Consider the following 20,521-nt stretch of genomic DNA (forward strand, 5'->3'; position numbering starts at 1 on the left):
GGCTTCTGGCAGTTGCTTTATATATGCTAAAAAGTCGCTCAATAAAATGCAGATGATTTTAAATCTGGCCAAAAATGATTGATGTGACAGTTTATAGCTGTTCCAAAGTATCTAAATTACTTAAAAGACATACAGGCTAACAATGCAGGCCCTTGCCAACTCAAATAACCGTAAAACCTTATAACCATCTCAAATAGCCTTATATAACATTAAAGCTGAAATGCATATGCATATAAGATAAAAACAGAAAAGATACATCATATGTGAGGACGATGATCTCATCAAATCATTTTCAAGATCCTTTATCATATCTGAGAATTTCTGCAAATTCAGTCTGACGTTGGAAGCAACCTTTAAAAGATGAGAGAAACCTCCCATTACTCACAGAGAATCTCGCTGAATCTTGAATCAAATAATGCATACAAGCAGAAATCATATGCACATATTATCAATCATAAAACTTAAAGGGCATATGTCGCATTAACCGTTGGCTAATAAAACAAAAGCGTTTGGAGTGGAATTCCATTGTTTCGTGACTTTTCATTTCTGCTTCTTGAATTTTTTACTGCCGCAAAAATTCACCCTCGATTTCATGCTTTTTACTAAACAAAAAAGATAATTGTTTTGCATTAGCCAATCATGTTCACGACACATGCCCTTTAAGCACAGACACAGTCTTCATAGATGAAGATAATTTGTAATTATTAAATATGTAAAAGTGTCCTAATAAGGGTGATGCATGAATATAAAGTATGAAAACACCACAATATTCAAAGATGACGATAATTGATGATGAAATATGTGAAAATATACTAAAATGCATAATTAAGAATAAGTAAGCGCACAATTTCATAAATGACGATAATTCATGATCAAATATTCGAAAAAGTTCTCATAAGGATGAAGGCTAATTATAAAGCATGAAAAAGTGCTCAATTTCATTGATAATGATAATTTATAAAAAATTTCCTAAAAAGGGTGGTACATAGAAAGCATAAAAAAGCAATAAAGCATAATATATATTTACGATGATGTATGTGGAAATGTCCTTAATTGTTACAGAAGGTTCTAGGAGCGAACCCATTGCGGTTTGGAGGTTTATGATTTATCCCATTCCCTTCAGATTTGCGCTTGAACACCAGCGCGGTTTCAGTAAAAATTTAGAAAATCTGTTCGCAAAACTGCTTCGGCAGATTTAGAACTTCCAGCTTCTGACAGAGACAGAAAGGCGTCCCTAGAAGCCTTAAAGCGTTGAAAAAGTATGCGACAACACAGATTAAAAGGGGGATATGATAGAATGGTTATCAAAATTAATAGGCAATCAGCTCAAGAAATAATATAAATAGATATGGATAGATAAAAACAAAATACTCCGGCCTGTCGGTGTTAATTGTTGCAAAGCGAAAGAGAGTCAAAAGAATGCGAGCGCATTCGATAGCAAAAAGAGAGCCATATGGCTAGGACCACAATTCGAGGGGTGGTCTAAACAAAGAAAGTCATGAAAATTGAAGAAAACGAGAGGAAAAAAATATTCTCTATTTCCAAACCCAGTCTTGGATGCTTGCAACATGTGACTGGGTATAACCACTTGCAAATATTAGGTCATCTTGAGAAACTACCTGAGTTTTGAGGGCTGGATCGGCTACCAAGGCATTGATCTCTGTGCGATTACATAGAGACGGCATTGGGTTTGGGAATGCATCTTAGTCGACGACAAAGCATAGGTAGATATTGTCTAGATCTTCAACCCCCATTACCAAGCTAGCCTGTCTTGAGTTTCAACCAGATCTCGGTTAACCAGGCTAACTTACTTTTCAAGTTATTGAAAACTTTATTGACATAGACAGTGTTGTTGTGGTCACAACCCTACCTAAAGAATCTATCTCGCATAACTGGGCCGGCCCACTACATACAATCAGCTCCTTTTAAGCCAGTCTGTGGTACACACGAGAGGCCTTAATCAGAAATCTATCCATGGAACCATGGTATCTGACAAAAAGGCTGCATCCAACATAGCTTTGATGAAATTATTTCAAGGTTAATGATTTGAGAAGGGCCTGCATTAAATAAAAAATAATTCTATGTAAGAATATTTTAGGATCAAAACTATTAGTCATTGTCTTGTATACTTCACTTGTTGTAGTTCTAATGCGACACATCAAAGCTTTAAAGGAAATTTGAATTCTAAATCGAAATGACGACAGTCGCCAAGCTGCACTTACCCTTGAGCTACCTGACCCAAGTCTTTGGCTTTGATTTCTCTCATTAATCAACTGCATGGTTTCCTGGCCAAGCTGCTCAGCAGCTCGGATACTAACCAACCTATCAGAGAACAAATGATTTAAATAAAGCAACAATTAACTTGGTGTAAGGTTGATAGTGTGAAGTGATTTTGACAAAAAGGGTTAAAAACCTACGACCAAAAAGAATTAAAACAGCAATTTCAGGAGAACTTACAGCTATTGTTGAAATAAGTTATCTGGTGTTAAGAAGATACAATTCCAATTGGCCAAAGTCTTATAGCTATAGGTGTCTGATTTAGGTACATAAACTGGAAATCAAATAAGAAAAGCTTTGGTGGGGTATGATCTTACATTGGACAAACATTTTAGGTGGTGGATTTCTATAATTTTAACATGGATTGGTTGCCATATTACTTTCCATCATTTTTGGGCTCCTGCAGTATTTTGGATCTGGTTTCTTCACTGACTTGACTAAAAGATATAAACCTAGACCACTAGATTCAACAGATTCTGTGGGCTTTAATTTGCAAATTTTTAAACTTTCTATCAGCAAATGCACAGTGTTATGAAAACTGATTGATAAAATGAGCAGCATGTTTTTTGAGTAGTTGATCTTAGAGCTACCATATTGTGGCTCTGTCTCATGACTGCAGTCCTTTGTTGTCAAAGGTGCTTTTCTGGCAAATCCAAGTATCAACAACTTGATACTGTATCTAACTTTCCATTGTTTTTATGACAATGTTTCTCAGAACACATAAAACACTTTCTTAAACCAAAAGTCAACCCATTCTCAAATTTTGACTACAAGAGAAGTTGGGAACCATTCTTCAAATGCTGCTCTTATCCTGAAGCCTAACCTGTTGCTCTTTAGCCCCCCCCCCCCCCCTGGTTGTCTAAATGACTGGAATTTTTCATGATATGCCTGCCAATTGCAGCTGCTGCAAATGTAGATATCAGATGTGCAAAACTAACTTTGTGTTCATATGCCACTGTGAAAAATTTAAACCTTGAAGCTAAACATAGATTAAAGACAGCAATTAAAATTTCAGCGTGACTCAAATTGTTCAAAGTTTTTTTGCCTGCAAAATTTCTTCAACGTCTGGGCTGGGTAATGAATTAGCAAACAATTTAAAAACTGGGTTTCATTTCCAGAGGTCAAAAAAATTCAGCAACCTATTAAAGTTGTTTCTTACAGAAAAGTCTAAGAGTCATAGGGGTAAAAAAATCAGCTCTCAGCTCTGCTCTATCAGCTCTGGTAGACCTGCAGACCCGCATCACAGTGTGATGATATTTCTACAACCTTTCAGACAATTTAAACCCACTATCTACCATGCATGCATTGTCTCGACTTAGGAAAAGGGATATTAGTTTGTAATTCTCCTTACTTTTTATAACTTATACTCCCAAAAGCTCTTTGTCGACTCTTGAATAGAAATCCATAAAAGGAGACTAAACAAAAGACTGTTCTGAAGAGTGCTGAACTGGACTGTGTGCACTCCCCTGCAACCTCTAAACCTGGGTATGTGACTGCTTAGTAATAAATAACACACTTGGATTCAATTTCCTGGCGAACAACCTCATGTAAACATATGCATGAACCAGGAAACCAGTAGGTTCTCCATAAAAACTGTAAAAATAGCTGGATTAGCCCCTAAAATCTAACAGGATAACATCAATTTGATCACAATTTTCTAGACATTTTGCTAAATCATTTATAACAAAAGTCAGCTGGGACTCAATGTCCTTTTTAGACTTCTTCAGTCTTTGGGAATGATACTTATGGTCATTGGAGTTTTGATTAATTTTTCATGGTAGGAGCTATCAATGGAGCACAAAAGTTAGACAGGGGTCTCATCTGGATCAGATGATTACTTTGTAACAACCTGCTTCAACAATTCATCATTAGACACTGTGATTGAAGGATCATTCCATATCAAATGATCAGATATTTTAAGATTTGCAAATCATGGTCTCATAATTCCTGATTTTTTTTGCCATAGAGAGCCTCTTTGGAGAAAACATCACATGCAAAAATTTAGCCTTATACCTCTTATGCTTTCCAATTTGTAGCTGTTTCAAAAGTGACCCATTTTAGCCAAATATGCCACACCCGGTTCACCAAGCGATGGATGGGGCTTTCTATCAATAGCTGTAACTTTTCTATAGTTGTTCGTATTTGTTTGAAAATAATGTCAATTATGTCAAAAAGGAACTGACTTTGCTGAAAACTATTCATTTTTCACTCAAGATAAAATTCAATTGGCCCATTGGAACAAGCAAAGTTGCATGCTACACCCCAGTTTTTTCACCTTAAGATCAAAAGATTCCTTCAAGTATATTTTTGATGAAAGAGACCTTGCAGGAAGCTTCCTTTGCTTCTAAAAAAGCAGGGAATCGCATTGGGACATGAAGGATCAAGTATGTTGCTTGTCTATATTACAATGACAGGTGGGTAGGTATGATTCTTGACGTTAATTAAGATGAAGGGGACTTTCAAATAAACTTCATGCACCCACCTAGACCCACTCAGAACTTTACATGACCAAGCAGATCACACATATGTTGGGTATCAAATTTACACATTCTTTGCAAAATTGATTGATCCAAAATAATCAAGGTCAAACTTACAGCATTGGCTACAGCGACTATAAAGCAGTATCTTTCAATGGCTAGGAATCATTGTTAACTATTCTTTGCTGTCATTGAAAACGAAATTGATTCAAACTTTTTGGTTTTACGAAAACCTCATACGCTTTTTCAAGCAGTGACCCACACATTCTAATACAAAGATGACATCAGGTCTTCATAAAAATCAGGTCTCAATTTTATTGCTCACGTGTCATCACACGTCATCGCATGCCATTGCACGCCTAAACTTTTCAAGGTGTGAAATTACCAGCATGCCGCCAAATTTCAAATTACCAGGACTGAATGTTTTTAGTAGCCCTTTGTATTTCATGGGGTATTACTTTCTAAAAAAACTTGTTTTTGCTCAAGACCCTGGGTGCAATGTATTTGATGATCAGACATGGAAAGATAGACTTTGAGTAACATTTACTTTATGTCAGCTAAACTTAACTGGTTTGTTTCTTTATTGAATACAGATTCAATCCTGGTAAAATTAGCTGTGCGATTACACATGCTTGCCTCAATACACACCCAAAATGACCCAGGCGTGCTTTTTTTCAAACATGCACTGCCACATTTTGACTGATATTCCTCATCTCTTTTGTTTCTTTTAATTTCTTGTCAATTTTCTCACAAGTAGTTACTTAATTTCATTTACATGAGCAATCTAGATTGCATATGGCCCTGTTTCTATTACTCAGCTTTTCATTTTTCTCCATAACCAGATCATCCCATTTTCATATTTCTTGAACTGTTCCCCTCCAGGCCACTCTGTTTTGGTCAAAATGAAAACAAAATTGTTTTCATTACTCCATTTTTATCCATTCTCATTTCATTTGTTTGTTTATTTTGTTACTCATTGATGCAGTGACTCTTAAGGAAAGCTGAGAATTAGTTTTTTTTCTTTTCTGTACTGAGAAATCACTATATGACTGCTTACCACAGGGGTGCCCAATGTACGGCCTGCTTGCCACATGTGGCCTAGGAGGGCATATTCTGTGGCCCTTATTAAGGCAATAACTTTTGATAATTTGACCCGCTGCACTATCTCTTTGTAGTGCCATTCCTACCAAAATTATTACAAATCATTACTATTCTTACATTCCCATTATTAGGGAATACTTTCTTATGATTATGCAATATTATTTGATCTGAAAGCAGATGTTTTCTGCTATGTAGCTGAACAAATCAAATGAAAGTTTCATACCAACATTTACATGACATTCTTTGATGTCAACTACCAGCTTAATGTGTGATGTGAATGAACTTTCTGCACACAGAAAATGTAACATTGCGTATTTATAACTTTCGCATTTTACAACTGTTTATATATAACTTTTCATATAATTTTTCATGTAATATCAATTTACTGCAAGTTACAAAACTTACCGCTATTACATTATTTTCTATCTGGCCTCGCCTGTGACATAAGATTTTGTCTGTAGTCCAACTCAAAAATTTAGTTAGACACCCCTGGCTTAGCCCGTAAATGTTCCAGGAAGGTTTCGTTTAAAGGTCACACCGCCACCATATTTTAGCATGTGTCTGCAATTATTAGTTTCAGAAATTAATCTAAGACTAAGTCAGTTTTAGCTGCTCTAAACAGAACCAATTATTATTTGGCCTTTCCATTTACGAATGATCTTAACCCATTCATTTTCACGCTATTTGTCTCTTCCTCGCACTAGAACTATCCATTTAGATTTGTAACCAAACCAAATTGATAAGGTTGCATGTAGTTTCCGTTTTTAGAATTGGCCAACTCTATTTCAGGATAAACATGAAACTCCTCCTAAAAAGTCAAACCAAAAAGTACAAACATTATCATACCAGTGATCTGTTCCAGACATTTTCCTCTCAATGGTTGAACTTTTCGGGCCTAAAATTCAATCGCCCACACCACAGAGTAATGGAAAATGAAATACATAGAAGATAGAAAATTGCACCATTGCTTGAAAACGAGGCAGAAACATAATGATTTAATAAAAGTTGAATTCGAAAGTGATCGTGGGAAATAGTGCGTTTTCTCAAATCAGTGATATTCAGGTAATTCGGCTTTAGTGATTCAATAAGCAATATTTTCAGGATTTTGTTTTGAATTACAGTGCTTGACAGAAAATTCTGAAGACACAGCGGCTGACGACTGGCTTTTAGGGGAAAACAGCGAGAAGTTTTCCGTGTCATTTGTTTAGGATGATATGATGATAAAGCGCCCAGCTTGTCAGAAAATGATAAAGATGGTATAATACCATTCTCAACTTAATATTGTACGTTTTCTAGATGTATTGCATATTGAAAAATCTTGCGGACCCGTTTTTTGTGCTATGTATGCAAAAGACCAAAAAATGAGGGAATGTATTCTGTTTTGGTTTTTTGGCCTAGACAGTTTATCAGCTGAGAGCTCGACAGTTAGCACATTTCAGAAGCACAGTAAGAGCACATCTATTTTCAGTTTTTAAAATGTTGAATAATTCCTTTGGATATATACCAAAGTTTGGTATGCTATATGATTAGCAAAAAGGGTTTTTTGTCTTATTGAAAAAAACAAGTCACATTTACAAGTCAAGATGCTATGAAAATGAGACATTTTCTGATATTTTTTATGCAAATCAAGCATTTTCATTATCATTTATGTAGCTTTTTTTATTAGCATATTAAATAAAGAAAAGAGGTCTCATCACAACTTGTAGTTAATTTTTTAACATATTTAATACCAAGAAAGACAATTATAAAAGGAAAATAAAAATAATGTAGACAGCATTTACTTTTGAAAAAGATTTAGAAAAGAACCTGATTACTTTTAGTTAGGTCCATACTCAAATTTAGTAGCAAACGCTAGGGGTTGAGGGGACAGCCCCCTCTCAATAATTTCAAGGTGAACTGACAAGCAAAATTTTTTGTTGATATAATGCAGAAAACGATGCATGAAATTTTATTTTCAAGTTTTTGGTTAATGGTTATTGTCCGTTTTGACGCAATTCTGCTCTAAATGTCATGAAATTATCATCAAGTATTTGACCATTGTTTGCATTTCATGTGACCCAGTGCGTTTGACGTCACAAACACCATGTTTTTATTTCTTGAATGGAAATCACGCTCGGACTGGACAGTTCAGTTCATCTTGTTCAGTTACTATTTGAGGAGATCTATGTAGCCTTTGATCCAAGATAAATGAAAATCTGAGGCTAATAAAATGTACGAAGGATATGTGCTGGCTGGTATTGCATTATGTTAGGAGGGAATTTATATTTGGAAGGAATTGGCACTTTTAGCCTCTCGAAGAAATTCTCAACTCAAGTCAATCATGCGGACGAATGTGGCGAATGTAAGAATCTTTTTATTTTATCATGAAACTATCATGAAAGCTTCTTTTCGAATAAATTCAAAATATTATTACTTCGATAGATTTTTTCTACACCCATATAAATCATGAACTTTATTTTATTTTGGGTTTGCAAACTCATCGGCTCACCCAAGCTACATGAGTACAGCGGCCTAGGTATTGAAAATTTTACTAAGTTGTTTCCTTGCAAATAATGACTCTATCGTACCAGGTTCTTAACCCCTAAAAATCTTTCATGGATTGAATAAAGAATTTTCGAAACGGGGGGGGGGGGCAGCAGCCCTGATAAATAAGTCTAATAGCAGCCATGTTTAACAAAATTAATATATTTTACTTAGGTTTCCAGAAAATAAAAAAGTCTGCCAATATATTCATTGCTACCTTTATATGATATGTTTGCCTGCCACACACTGGGTCCTGAAAGACGGAGGAAGGGCCTCAAACGCATTGAATAATACAATATTCTTACAAATCTTGTTATGAAAGGTTTGTAAAGAAGTCATAATCTGTTTTCCAATCACATTGTGGGAATGGAGCCAAAACCTACTCAATTAATGTATCGATGCTCTTCGGCAAAGTCATAAAAGTACGGCCTTCCAGACAGCGTGTTGCTCAAGTGATGTGAACATAGTGTTTGTGAGGTCACAATTGTGCAGAAGGCTTGGACAAACTTGTCCATGCTCGGAAAATGTTTGGTGGCTAACTTTGACGCTCAATAACTCGAAAACTGTGTTGAATATTAAAAAAATAATATCGTATCAGGTATTTATGCTCGATATGCTTTCATTCGAGGTCAAGTTAATTTTTCATGTCAGTTCATCTTTAAAGTAATTTAAGGAACACGTTTAGTGTTAATATAATAACACAACATTTATATATTCAATGAATATGATGGTAGTATAGGTATTTAAAGTTGAATTTTATGTTTGAAGTCTTTACATAAGGTTGCAAGTTTGAAAAAGAATGCTATTTTTTTCATTTTGATTAAAGCATTGGTATTTTATCTAAATCTAAGAGAGATTGTAGGTAAGGAACATTGTTTTCTCTTGGTAGTGTTGAACCCCATTGCATGAACTAGACTAAGTAGTATTGCATGAACTAAGTAGTCTTGTTTTTCTTGATTCGCTTGATAAAAAGAGAGTGCCTTGAAGTTTCTTGTCTAGAATCAGGCCACATTCACACTACTCTGTTTTCATAAGAAATTTAATCCAGCCCTCTTCATTTTTGCCTTGTACCTTACTCTGACTTGAATCATATAGATTTGAATCAGTGTAAACCGAAAAAATGGAAGCAGTCTGAGTGTTGCATTCTGTTATCATTTTAGAAGTAGACACTCATAAGAAATGGAACCAAAGTGTATTCTGCTGTAAAATATTCTGCGGACCACCTTACTCTTATATGCTAAAGATTTTTGTTTGGAAACCTGTAACAATTATCAATAAGAATTCTGTCGATAGAGACATCAGGTTCTGTTGCTGTTGTCTGTCTCAACTCGCAATCACTTTTTGATTCTCTACTTACAGGAATCTAATTTTTTTTGTCTGATTCCAAATTGAAGTGTTGTGCTTTTCATCTTTTGTTTTGTGTAGCTAGATGTTAGGTTTATTGATAAAGGCAGCTATCATGCAGGGTTCCATGGTCATCTTTCACTGCTGTTACACACAGGATTGTTAAGGTCCATATTTTGAGATTGCTAGGACTCTATAAAGCCACAGTGTGCCATTTTTCTTCATTAATACCTTTTGTCTATGGTACTTGTTATGAGTCAACTGGTAAAAACTGGATGAACCACCCTGAGCTAGTATCATTTGATGACTCTTTGCTATTCTGCAAACAATTAAATTGAATATGCTGTGGATATAGCTCATTTGCAAATTATTATTTTTCTAGCACAATGATGGATAGGAATACCTAATTGGCTTCAGGAACTTAGTAAGCTAGCCCTGGCAAATCCACTGATACTTTGAGTGCTGGGGCCTTAATTCAAATGTTTGTATGCTTACCTCTCCACCAGAAAGGCCATTTATTAATTTTGATCCTTTCAAGAACCTTCTCGTGCTAAACATTTCATTCTAGTATTACTTTTGTGTGTATGATTTTTTGCTTGATGCCCTTCTCAAACCAAAAATTTTTTGAAATGAATATTTAATGGCCTGAAGCAGTTTAGCACATGTCTTTGCTCATGCCTGCACCTGTTTCTCGGAATATTAAAGACGCAATTCTGATTTCATAGTTTATTTTATTAAATAGTTTTAGCACTGGAGTTTGAATGGGTTAAATTATCTTATATGAATTATATTGAGTTATGTTCAATAATGAAATAGAAAATTTATCTCATCACTTTTTGTTGCTGTATCAATTAATAATAAAGTGTTCTGTCTCTGTTCTGTCTAACCAAGTTTTGAATGATAAATTATAAAAATTTCATCATTCTTTGGCCCTATAAAGCAAAAAGTACTGAGTAACACTTGCATGTTTTGATTGGTCCTTATAAAAAAAACCATAAGATCCCCAGTTTTCTTTTCTTTCATCTTTAAATGTTTTTTTTTGTATTTATATATTTATTTTCTCTTTGATTTCTTTATTTTATATTTTTGTTTGTTCGAGTTTGCTTGCCTGAAAATTCTACGTATGGCTTTAGTGTTCCAATGGCATATTAATAAAGCCGGTTGATGCTAAGAAATATTGCATAATTTAAGATTGCAGCATTCTAAGATAAGAAATCAGTTTTGCTCTTTTGTTGCACCTGCCATAAGTTGAGAAACTTGAATGAGACGTTGGCCATATGCTCTTAGAGATTAGTTCTGACAGAAGGCAATCTTCCTAAAGGATACAAAAACAAGCTCTCACTTTAGACGTTCTTGTATTGAGGCAAAGAAAATTCTCTGGTTATGTGATTTTCATCGAGAAGTACGAATTTCAGAATTAAAGAGATCGTACAATGTTTGTTGGGAAAAACGATAGAAGTATGGCTTTGCTTCCATTTGTTCTCTCTAAGACCTTTAATAAACAGGTTTGTGATCACAGCTTAAATATGCTCAATATTTTTGTATCAGTAGTATTTAGTCTGGAATAAAACTTTGGATATTGAAATTATCGATATTTTATTTTTCTGTTGAAGCAAACTGAATTAGGGATGTGTTGTATGAATCTTTGAATTTTTATTCTCGAAAACTAGCCTGTGAAAACTATGTTATTTGGAAAAACCAATGTAGCTATTGTTTTTCCAAGATCGTTTTGTTTATGACTTTTTACTACACAGCAAACTATTACTAGTTCTTTTTTAAGTGCTCCGTGATATTCTTGTAAACCGGATACGTTTGCAACCACTTGACTCAGGATACTTTGCAACCATAAAACTAATGAAAATAGTTGCTTTTTAAGTCATTTGTACTTTTGAGATAACGGGGAAGACATCTAATAGCATGGGGAAAAAGTCATACAGCTCGAAGCTAATTTGTGTTGAGCGAACTTTGCAACAGAAGAAATTCTTCTTCAGGTTTTTTTCACAATAGCTAACGTTCGGTTGATATCATCTTGGCATATGATAACGGGTGTTCACGACTCCCTTAAACCTTTTTTGCTACAGAAAAAACAGTTGCTTATCTTTTGCTATTAGCCTATTAAAAGCCCTTGCAATACCCCTCCACCGCTTTTAAACTGACGTTTGACTCGACCCTTGACTTGACTCGACTCAACTTTGACTTGACTCGACTCAACTAGTCCTAAAGTTTTTTCATCATTTTAATCATAATGCTTATCTAATGTTGAGTCATAAGTTAAACTATGAGTGAGCAGTGTATTGAAGTTTTGCTTTGCCACGCCAAATTAAACGCCCTGGTGCCCACCAACATAATAGCAGGATCGTAGCAAGGGGGCAAGGGGGCAGTCACTGTTTGCTTTCTCTTTGCCCCCTCCCAAACCACTCTACCCTGGCAACGCCACTGCCTGTTATGCAATAAGGCTCTACTTACCAAGTTCCTGTCTGGTGTAAAAAGTATTAAAGCTATTTTAACGTTATTTTAGAATTGTTAAATTGACAATGGTCAGTAAATATTAATCTTAATAGCATCAAATATCCATTCTAATTGACAGTCTCAATTTAATGTATTTTGGTGTAGAAATAAACTGATGTTTGGTTGTCTGCTGCCATTTTACCTTGCAGGATGTGCTCATTTTCTGTCCATTTTACCTTACAGAGGTCAACCAGGATTTGTCCGTTTTCCATCCACTCTTCGGTTGCTTCTCCACTTTTTAAGAGTTCTCTTCATCGTTATGTACATTTTCACCAGCAAAAAAGTAACCAGCCTGCTCGCTATGTTCTTTACTCTTCTTTTTTGCTAGCTAGAAAATAAAGCAGTACAATATATTCCCTGGATTTAAGTACCACTACAGTGTTCAGTTTAACGCTGCATTATCAAGAATGAAGAATCCTTCTATCAGCTGTCCTTGTTCTACACTGAGTAAAGTACTTTAGCACAATGACTCAAATGTTTTCGTTCAGTTGCTATCTTCACATGAGTCACTTTCCCAGACTCACGTGCGTCATCTAATCAAGACACGAAAATGGTCGTTGATCACTCACATTTGCCTATTTCACCTTTTTAGGTTCCCAAGAAATTATCCTTAATGGAGAACTGGGTAGATGACCTGCCTGTTTGTGGTAAGTCAGGTATTGGATATCAGTTAAATCAAAGATACCGTCAAGGTGGAGCTCGAAGAGAATTTCACAAGCTTGAAGATAGAAGTTTCAACTTGAAGCATCCAGACTTTAATACTGGATTCTACGCTGTATTCGATGGACACGAAGGAGAATTTGTTGCACATTACGCAGCTCAGAAAGTCCCTGCTGAGCTTATGTTCGATATCGCAGGTAAAACAATTTTAGGTCATTTACTTTACCCCTAACGTGTTTTATCTACTTTTTAAGCAATTGACATTCAGATACGCACACGTTTCTGGGAAGTACCGTTTATTATTGAATACCATATAATTCTTATCTCGGCCCTACCCCAACCCCATAAGGTCCCACTCCTGTACTGTTACGCCGTTTTTAAACTTATTTTGAATGCTAAAAAGGTATTATTTTGGCTGCGCAGATTATTTTGTTTTCTAAAATTAAATTAATCCAGAGGAACGAGCCATGTCGAAATCCAGTTCCAAAATTTCCATATTCCGCCCATTATATGGATATAAACATAGTCCTCAACCAAGAACAGAAGCATGCATTTATCTATGTTTTCTTTTTCTAGATCTTGAGCGTTTGTCTTCGGAAGCTCAAGTATGTGAAGCATTGCGATCTGCAATCAGTAGTGTTGAGCGAGGGTTTTTCGAACAAATAGACGAAATCCTTGTAAAAAGGACAAACTTGCAGATTCAGATCCCTGAAGTAAGTCCCCCTCGATGCAAAATTCAATTGTATATTTTTGAAAAGGGATGCTGTAGCTTGTATGTTATAAACTGGGCTGTAGCTGCAATCTGAATTGTGAAGCTTGGCCTGCTTGGGCATGGCTGATTGAAATTTCAGAGAAAGCAATGTTGACTGAAATAATGGCCAAGATTTGGTTTATCTTAATTTTTGTGAAAGACAAGACGAAATTTGAATTACTTTTTCATACCGCAAGTTAATAAAACCTGTAAAAAGAAAGAAAAAAGTTGTAATTCGTCTCACAAAAGACAGACATTTCCTATCAGACAATACTTGAAGAGCACTTGGTCCCGGCCACTTGTAAACCGGTGAAGTACCACATGTGGGGATAAACATTATCGTATGTTGAATCAAAAAAGGTTTTGAAATTGTTAGATGAAATTGTCTTTTTTTCTTGACATATTCCTGTTTATATTATCATGAAGACTGTTAGATATGTGCATCATGCCGAGAACCTCCGCTTGTGCGTCAACGTGCATTGAAATTAAGCCCATGACACGTTGGCAAAACGATGTTTTGGCTAGTTGCCTACAGTGTCGAACGCAAGGCCTCTGAATATTTTGACACATCTTAACTTTATCAATCTTAAAGATCCTAATTCGGTTCTCTTATATAAGATAGAAATTGACAATATATTTTATTTTTATTTAAAAGGGCCTGTCTCCATTAGAAACCTGTCACAGGTACCCCAGCCTCGTTCACAGATTACAAGAACTTGATGCTGAGATACAAGGAGGCACATCAGTAGTTATGGCCTTGGTTCAAAATGAGGATTTGTATATTTTGAATCTTGGCGACTCAAGAGCACTTCTTTGCACGAAAAATGCAGCAGGAGGATATCAGGTCGAACAGGTAAGAGAGCCTCGTTATAGGAAGCCCATCTATTTTTAATGACTTTAATCGTATACTAGTCATTGGAAAAACTGCTGCTGGAAGATTTGGGACTCGAAATTAATCACTGTCAGCTGCGTAGCATCTCATGGTCTCGAAAGACCCAAGACTTTCATATATTGTGTTTTGTCCATTTATGTTGAATTTTTTAGCATACGCTTCCCAAACAGCAACAAATATTTCATCGCATTATTTTTGGAGATTATATTTGATCGCATTTTATCCTACTATTTAAAGGTGTTTGCATTTTTCGACAATCCATGGTAAATGGGATGATAAAGCGTTCACATTTTTCATTTAACATCAAGACCTTAGGGTGGAATACCAGTGGAGATCCAACTAAATATTTCAAAACAAGTCTTGAAAGTCCCGTGTACACTACATTGTGTTCACAAAATTTCACTAAGAAGGGTTTGCTTTTCAAACAATCTTTTGGTGGTACAAAACTTGAAAATGGCTTTGAAAAAAAGCAAACATTTAGTAAACTAAAGCTTTTCGTCTGATGTGACAGAACATAGGCCTATTTCGATCCACAACTGGGTATATATATTTCCTAGCGTAGAGTTTTCGATTTGAGCAAAGTATTTTACAATTGTTATTGACACAAGCATACAGTATACTACATCCCCCCCCATGAGTTTTACATCGTTTTTGGACAAATCTTGAGGATCATATTTTAGAAAAGTGGGGGGTCCGGACCCCCCTATTCCCCCCCCCCTTGGGTACGCCACTGCCTGGGTAAAGATCGCATACCTATGCTGACGATTTTTTTGTATAAGTTTAGCAATTTTGGGAACTTCTAAACAGTGTTTGAGTTATTTTCCATTTACGATTTGATTGAAATATACTAAGCGTCTGCCATTCCTTTAAAGGCTCTTGCGCAACTGGCATGCTTTGCGACTATATTTTCAAAACCGGCCTAATATCGTACTGAATTAAAATTCAGAACATAATCAATTTCCCAAGACAGCTGCCTTTAAAAAGATAGAAAGAATATCTGTTTTTATTATGAAACAGTTGCCTTGGGGTAGCATCAAATTTGGAACTCTTCAACTCAATAAAGAACCGCCCATGTTTGTATACCAAAGGAAGGAGGCTGATTCAGTCGCTGTTATCGCTAAACTATTAGTGAAAATGAATTTTTGTGGCAGTGAAGAGTTTTAGCAGTTAATTTCATTCTAATTTTTGTTCCTCTTTGTCATTATTTCAGCTTTCCATTGATCATAACCTTAAGGACGACGAAGAACTCCAAAGGCTTGCAAATCTTGGCCTAGACATTGTTGCATTACAAAATATTGGTGATATTGTGGGTTTGGAAACAACGAGAAGCCTTGGTGATTTTCGAGTAAAGGGTGGATATAAAGAGTATGACATCTTGAAGTAAGACTATGATTTGATTTTTTAGGCATTAACCATATTGCTTTGTATTGAATCAACTTGACTGTTCGTATTGATTGAATTAATTGTTTTCTTCCGTCCCTGGTAAAGCATAGGTGTTGCTTTGTGGCCGTGGAATAAACATGTATATACTATATGAAACCAAATGAAGGTTGGTTGGAAACGCTTTTGTAGCAATTAAGTTAAGGGGACAGTATGCACTATTTCTGAATGGCAAATAGATTTGCTAGAAGAATTGAAAGGTTTATTATTCCCAACAAATATATATGAATTGTCGCGTTTTATCAGAGAATGATCTACCAAAAATGAATATTCGGCAATGGGGTAGTTGCATATCATGATCATGGTCCCTGATGGTCAATAGCAGTGGTAAATGCATTATCCTACTGTGCCCCAAGATTTTCTGACCCTTTTGCCTGTTAATCACTTCACTCTGCATCAACTGCGCTATAAGTAGTCGGACATATGTTTAAATGAAAATTGCTCGAGGGGGGGGAGGGGGGTTAACTAAGCCTTTAGACGATGAGGTGCCATTTTGGTTCAAAATTTGGATCTATAAATCCACACGTCTGAAAAAATGTGACCCATAATTCCGCAAGGCAAATAAAAATTTTAAAACACAAAACATTCATCAAACAAATTTTGCATTTCCTTTGCCTCAAAATCTCAATTTTTACTCATATTTCATAATATCATGTCTAACTGGGCATTAACTTTGTTAATGCTAAATTTTCCTAAAAATAATTTTATTCCATTTAATTATAATTTTATTTAATGCAATATTTTCCCAAAATGGTACCCATGATTCTGTATGTTTCTTGAAATGGTACTCATAATTCTGCACATATTTCAAGAACAGATACCTAATAAGGTACCCTCTACTCCCCCCCCTCCTCCCTCCACCAAGGAAAAATGGGCTCTCTTATTTACATCTAAACTAAACTGCTTATGAAAGGATACCTGTACGTTTTTCTTCTTTTTATAGACAAGCGACTGGTGAACCAGTAATTGCTGAACCCTTCATTCAAGGCAAAATCAAAATTAAAGATTCGTTTTATTTTCTTGTCCTGTTTTCACGAGGACTCTACAAAGCTGTCGAAGAAATCAGTGGAGCGGAAGATGTAAGTGCTTTTAGAAAGGCAAGCTAGATGCTAAGAAATAGTTTTGGTGGCTCAGCCACCGTGGCTGGAAAGAACTGTTCTGTAACACGACAGTTTCGCGTTAAAGTTCTTTTAAACTAAAGGCTTCTCCCTGCTTTTTTCAAAGCGTATCTTGCAACCAGTTGAATTAATGATTTATTTAATAAAATTTTAATAAAACTGAAAGATTTCAAATTTCATCATAATCGTCATTATTTATATAATTATTTACAAATGGCTAAAAACAAATAATGCTAATCAATGGTAAATTAAAACCTTTTAATTGAAATCTCCAGTTCCCAAATCGGTCAAACATGGTGTTTGTGATATTAAAATATTTCTTTGCTATTTCTTCCAGGTTAACACATTCATAGTATCCTTGGTAGCGTACGAGCTGACTGAACAAAGCACGACAGAGGCCGCTGCACAGGCGGTTGTAGACAAGATCTGCCGTGAACACCAAGACCAGTTTAAACGGTCCAATGGAACGACTTGCAAGGAGCGGGAAGATATGACACTTCTAATTCGCTTGTTCTCGGCAACACTTCGTAAGAAATCGACTCCGATAACTCCACCAATCCACGTATCCGAAAATGGTATGCTGAAGAACATGGGGGGAAAGTCTCCAGAAGTGATGCATGTAACAATTCCATTCACACAGTCACAAGAGCCTAAACTTCCACGATTTAAACCAACGCTTATCATGCCGAACGTAAAACAACGTTCTCCTCTCGCCCAATCGTTTTCTCAGCCAAACTCACGTGTCAGCACGCCAGTGACGCTTACCAAAACTGCCGCTACGCCACCGATTGCCTTTTATCGTAATTTATCGCATGTCTCCGAAGACAGCCAAACAGCTTCATCCATCAACACACCTTCTACCAGCTCTTCAACTGACTTATTAGGATCTGCGACAATCGAATCTTCTTCGACCGCAGTCAGCTCCTCTTCGTCTTCGCGTTGTATATCGCCATGGTCGTCCACTGTAAAAGCTGATATCGATAAACCCCCTACCATAGATGTGGGAGAGAGCCTATTAGAAGCGACATCTTTACTTGAAATTTCAGGCAAGACAGTGAGTGACCTGTTAACACAGAGTTTATCAGAGGAAGAAGCAAACGAGGAGCAAGACAGCAATAACGAGCCTTCACAGCCACCTGCAAAGGAAGAGCAGAAGGAACCAGAGCCAGATGATGGGAAAATTGACCCGTACATAGATTTCACTGAGTTCATAGATAAGATAAACAAAGCAGGCGGGGAGAAGGTTGTTTTCGCGGAATTTATAAGATAATATACTTTCCTAGACAGAAGAGACAAATTAGATTGCAGTCTATCAAAATATCGTTAGTCTGATTTTTTAACAGGGGGACTGCTGCCAAAATTTGTTGAGAACAAATTTGCTGCCTTCTTGAAATTGCATAGTCCACTAGTGAAGTGGCCAGCTAAAGGGTTCCAGTCAATAACCTCCGGTCTCAAACAAGTCTCAAAGTAACGCCGATCTCAGATGAACGCAGGACAGATTTTCCAAAATCCATCAAATATGAATAGAAAGATTGGATTTGAATGCTTGTAAACTATATTGTGATGCCTTACCATCTAGTTTGTCGTTAGAGAATCGATAAAACCAAGGTTAAGTAAGCAGAAAGAACAGAAAATTTTCTGTCAATTACAATTTCAGGGGATTACAATTCCATTGAGGGGGAGGGGGGCTTTATTTGTGTTATTATGCGAGGCAAGGAATTTAGGAGAAGTGGTATACATTTCAAGAACAGCTTTTGACCGATTTTAAAGGCCATCTGTCTCGTTGTGGATTGGTTAACGAGAACAATAGCTGGAACAATAGCCTAAACACGATTCCAGCGCTCCGCCATATTTTTTTACAATGCGATAAATTAAAGGGGAACTGGAAAAAATAAAAATCCCTTTGTTCTTATAACCAATCAACGTCGTGACAGATTGCCTTTAAGGCATATATCAAAGACTGGACCAAGTGGTAATGTTCTAATTTTGGTGTATGATTTTAATGTATTTTCTTTGGTCACCGCGGGAAACCTCTACAATGATATTTTATTATAATGGGCAGACTGGACACCAAAAGCTGCCCTCCCCCCGTCCCCTTCTAAAAGTTATGCAGTTTTCTACCAATTGAATTTTCATCTTTGACATTCTATTCTATGTCATACATAATTCTTTGGTTCCAGGCTCCTTTCGGTAGCAGATTGGCAGCTGGTCACATTTCTTGAGTACGTGTCCAATCACTTCTTGTTAAATATATTATGACAACGCTGGTAATATTAATTCTCTTTTTTATTCATGAAGTGAACGGAACGTGGGGTAGGTCACTCTGTGGAAATCTTGCTCACCTTTTATGAGAATCTTATTTTCTTATTAAAAAATCTCCAGCAATTCTTTTTTGTTAGTGAAAATCTCAAACACTATTTGCAAGAGTGAACTGCCCCTCAGATCATAAATTGCAATTTAGGCAAGGGCTTCAGAGCCCTGTTAACAATAACTAGAATGATTTTCATAAGGAAGCAAAAGATTGGGCAACCTCTCCATACTAGCCAGAGACAAAAACCTATTATAGTTTGTTATGGGTCGGTGGCCAGATAATAAGGGGTTATCCATATTTCGCCTTGGGATTCCGACTACACTTCATTACTTTCCCTTTCGAATCCTTGACAACGCTCGGTCGTCACGTATTTGGAAGGCTTTAATGGCGGGTTGTCATAATGTGCTTAAAATGTTTGTATCGTAATCAGTGGAAATATGTATATAAACGCTTATCCAAAATATCTTCAGAAGTTTTCTGTCGTTTCTGTTTATCCTCTTTTACGTATTTAGGTTGGATTTGACCCACTCAATTAAGCAAATCAGTCAAGGGCTTTCGAATTTTGTATTATCTTTAGCTTGACATACTTTGATTAGTTTCACAGAAATAAATCACTTTACTTTGTTCATAAATGTGTTTGCTTACATATGGACACATTACATTATGGATCTCCCCTTCCCCGTAGCAGAAGAGTAAATGGGGTTTTGCAGAACAAAATGCCTCACCCAAGCACCAGCATTAAAGACTATTCTGTTGGGGTATCTTAGACTATGAAATGTAACGAATGTTTAGGGAAATCCCAATTTGAATTCCGGATACAGAAAAAGATTAGAGTATTATGAAAATACTGTGTAAACATGTAAGCGAGCTCTTCATAGACGGATAGAGTTCTCAAGTGTGACGTCACAAAAAATTATTTTTAGAATTCTCAAATTTTGACCACATAGCAAGAAAGAACACCATAAAACACTCCCATATATGCAAAATCAATTAAATTTGTAAAAAATCGGGTGAGTTATGGCCAATACAGAAGATTTGAAGCTTCCTAACGGATTACTGTTATTTTGGCTCAGTTCACAAGTTACGAACTGAGACCAAATTAGACAGTTTTGATGGGGC

At 36.1% G+C, this 20,521-nt stretch overlaps 2 protein-coding genes across 3 annotated transcripts in view; one reads left to right on the plus strand and one right to left on the minus strand.

Annotated features, from left to right (window-relative positions):
- LOC135691596 (syntaxin-8) overlaps positions 1–6,842 on the minus strand; it is a 34,515-nt gene extending 27,673 nt beyond the window's left edge. The window contains exons 1-3 of one of the 2 annotated variants that reach the window (XM_065209487.2): positions 6,702–6,842; positions 2,223–2,322; positions 257–351 (exon numbers count right to left, since the gene is read on the minus strand). In XM_065209487.2, the coding sequence (XP_065065559.2) occupies positions 257–351; positions 2,223–2,322; positions 6,702–6,721 (215 nt within the window). In that variant the 5' untranslated portion in view covers positions 6,722–6,842. The remainder of the gene's footprint in view (positions 1–256; positions 352–2,222; positions 2,323–6,701) is intronic. The other variant, XM_065209485.2, reaches the window with a different exon arrangement.
- Positions 6,843–6,866: 24 nt separating this feature from the next.
- On the plus strand, positions 6,867–19,393 carry LOC135691594 (TGF-beta-activated kinase 1 and MAP3K7-binding protein 1). Its single transcript, XM_065209484.2, has 8 exons — positions 6,867–6,917; positions 7,254–7,301; positions 12,823–13,087; positions 13,467–13,603; positions 14,297–14,494; positions 15,744–15,913; positions 16,917–17,052; positions 17,429–19,393. The coding sequence occupies exons 3-8, from the start codon at positions 12,844–12,846 to the stop codon at positions 18,359–18,361; spliced, it is 1,818 nt and encodes a 605-aa protein (XP_065065556.2). The 5' UTR covers positions 6,867–6,917; positions 7,254–7,301; positions 12,823–12,843; the 3' UTR covers positions 18,362–19,393.
- Positions 19,394–20,521: the final 1,128 nt, after the last annotated feature.

The sequence above is a fragment of the Rhopilema esculentum genome, chromosome 13 (assembly GCF_057945365.1).
Source record: "Rhopilema esculentum isolate cy_ngs chromosome 13, ASM5794536v1, whole genome shotgun sequence".
Lineage (NCBI taxonomy): Eukaryota > Metazoa > Cnidaria > Scyphozoa > Rhizostomeae > Rhizostomatidae > Rhopilema > Rhopilema esculentum.

Excerpts from the sequence above, each read along its gene's own strand:
- LOC135691594 (XM_065209484.2), top strand. The coding sequence starts at position 12,844 with ATGGAGAACTGGGTAGATGACCTGCCTGTTTGTGGTAAGTCAGGTATT. Across the intron at positions 13,088-13,466 it reads GCTTATGTTCGATATCGCAG|ATCTTGAGCGTTTGTCTTCG; the intron begins GTAAAACAATTT and ends TTCTTTTTCTAG. Across the intron at positions 17,053-17,428 it reads AAATCAGTGGAGCGGAAGAT|GTTAACACATTCATAGTATC; the intron begins GTAAGTGCTTTT and ends TATTTCTTCCAG.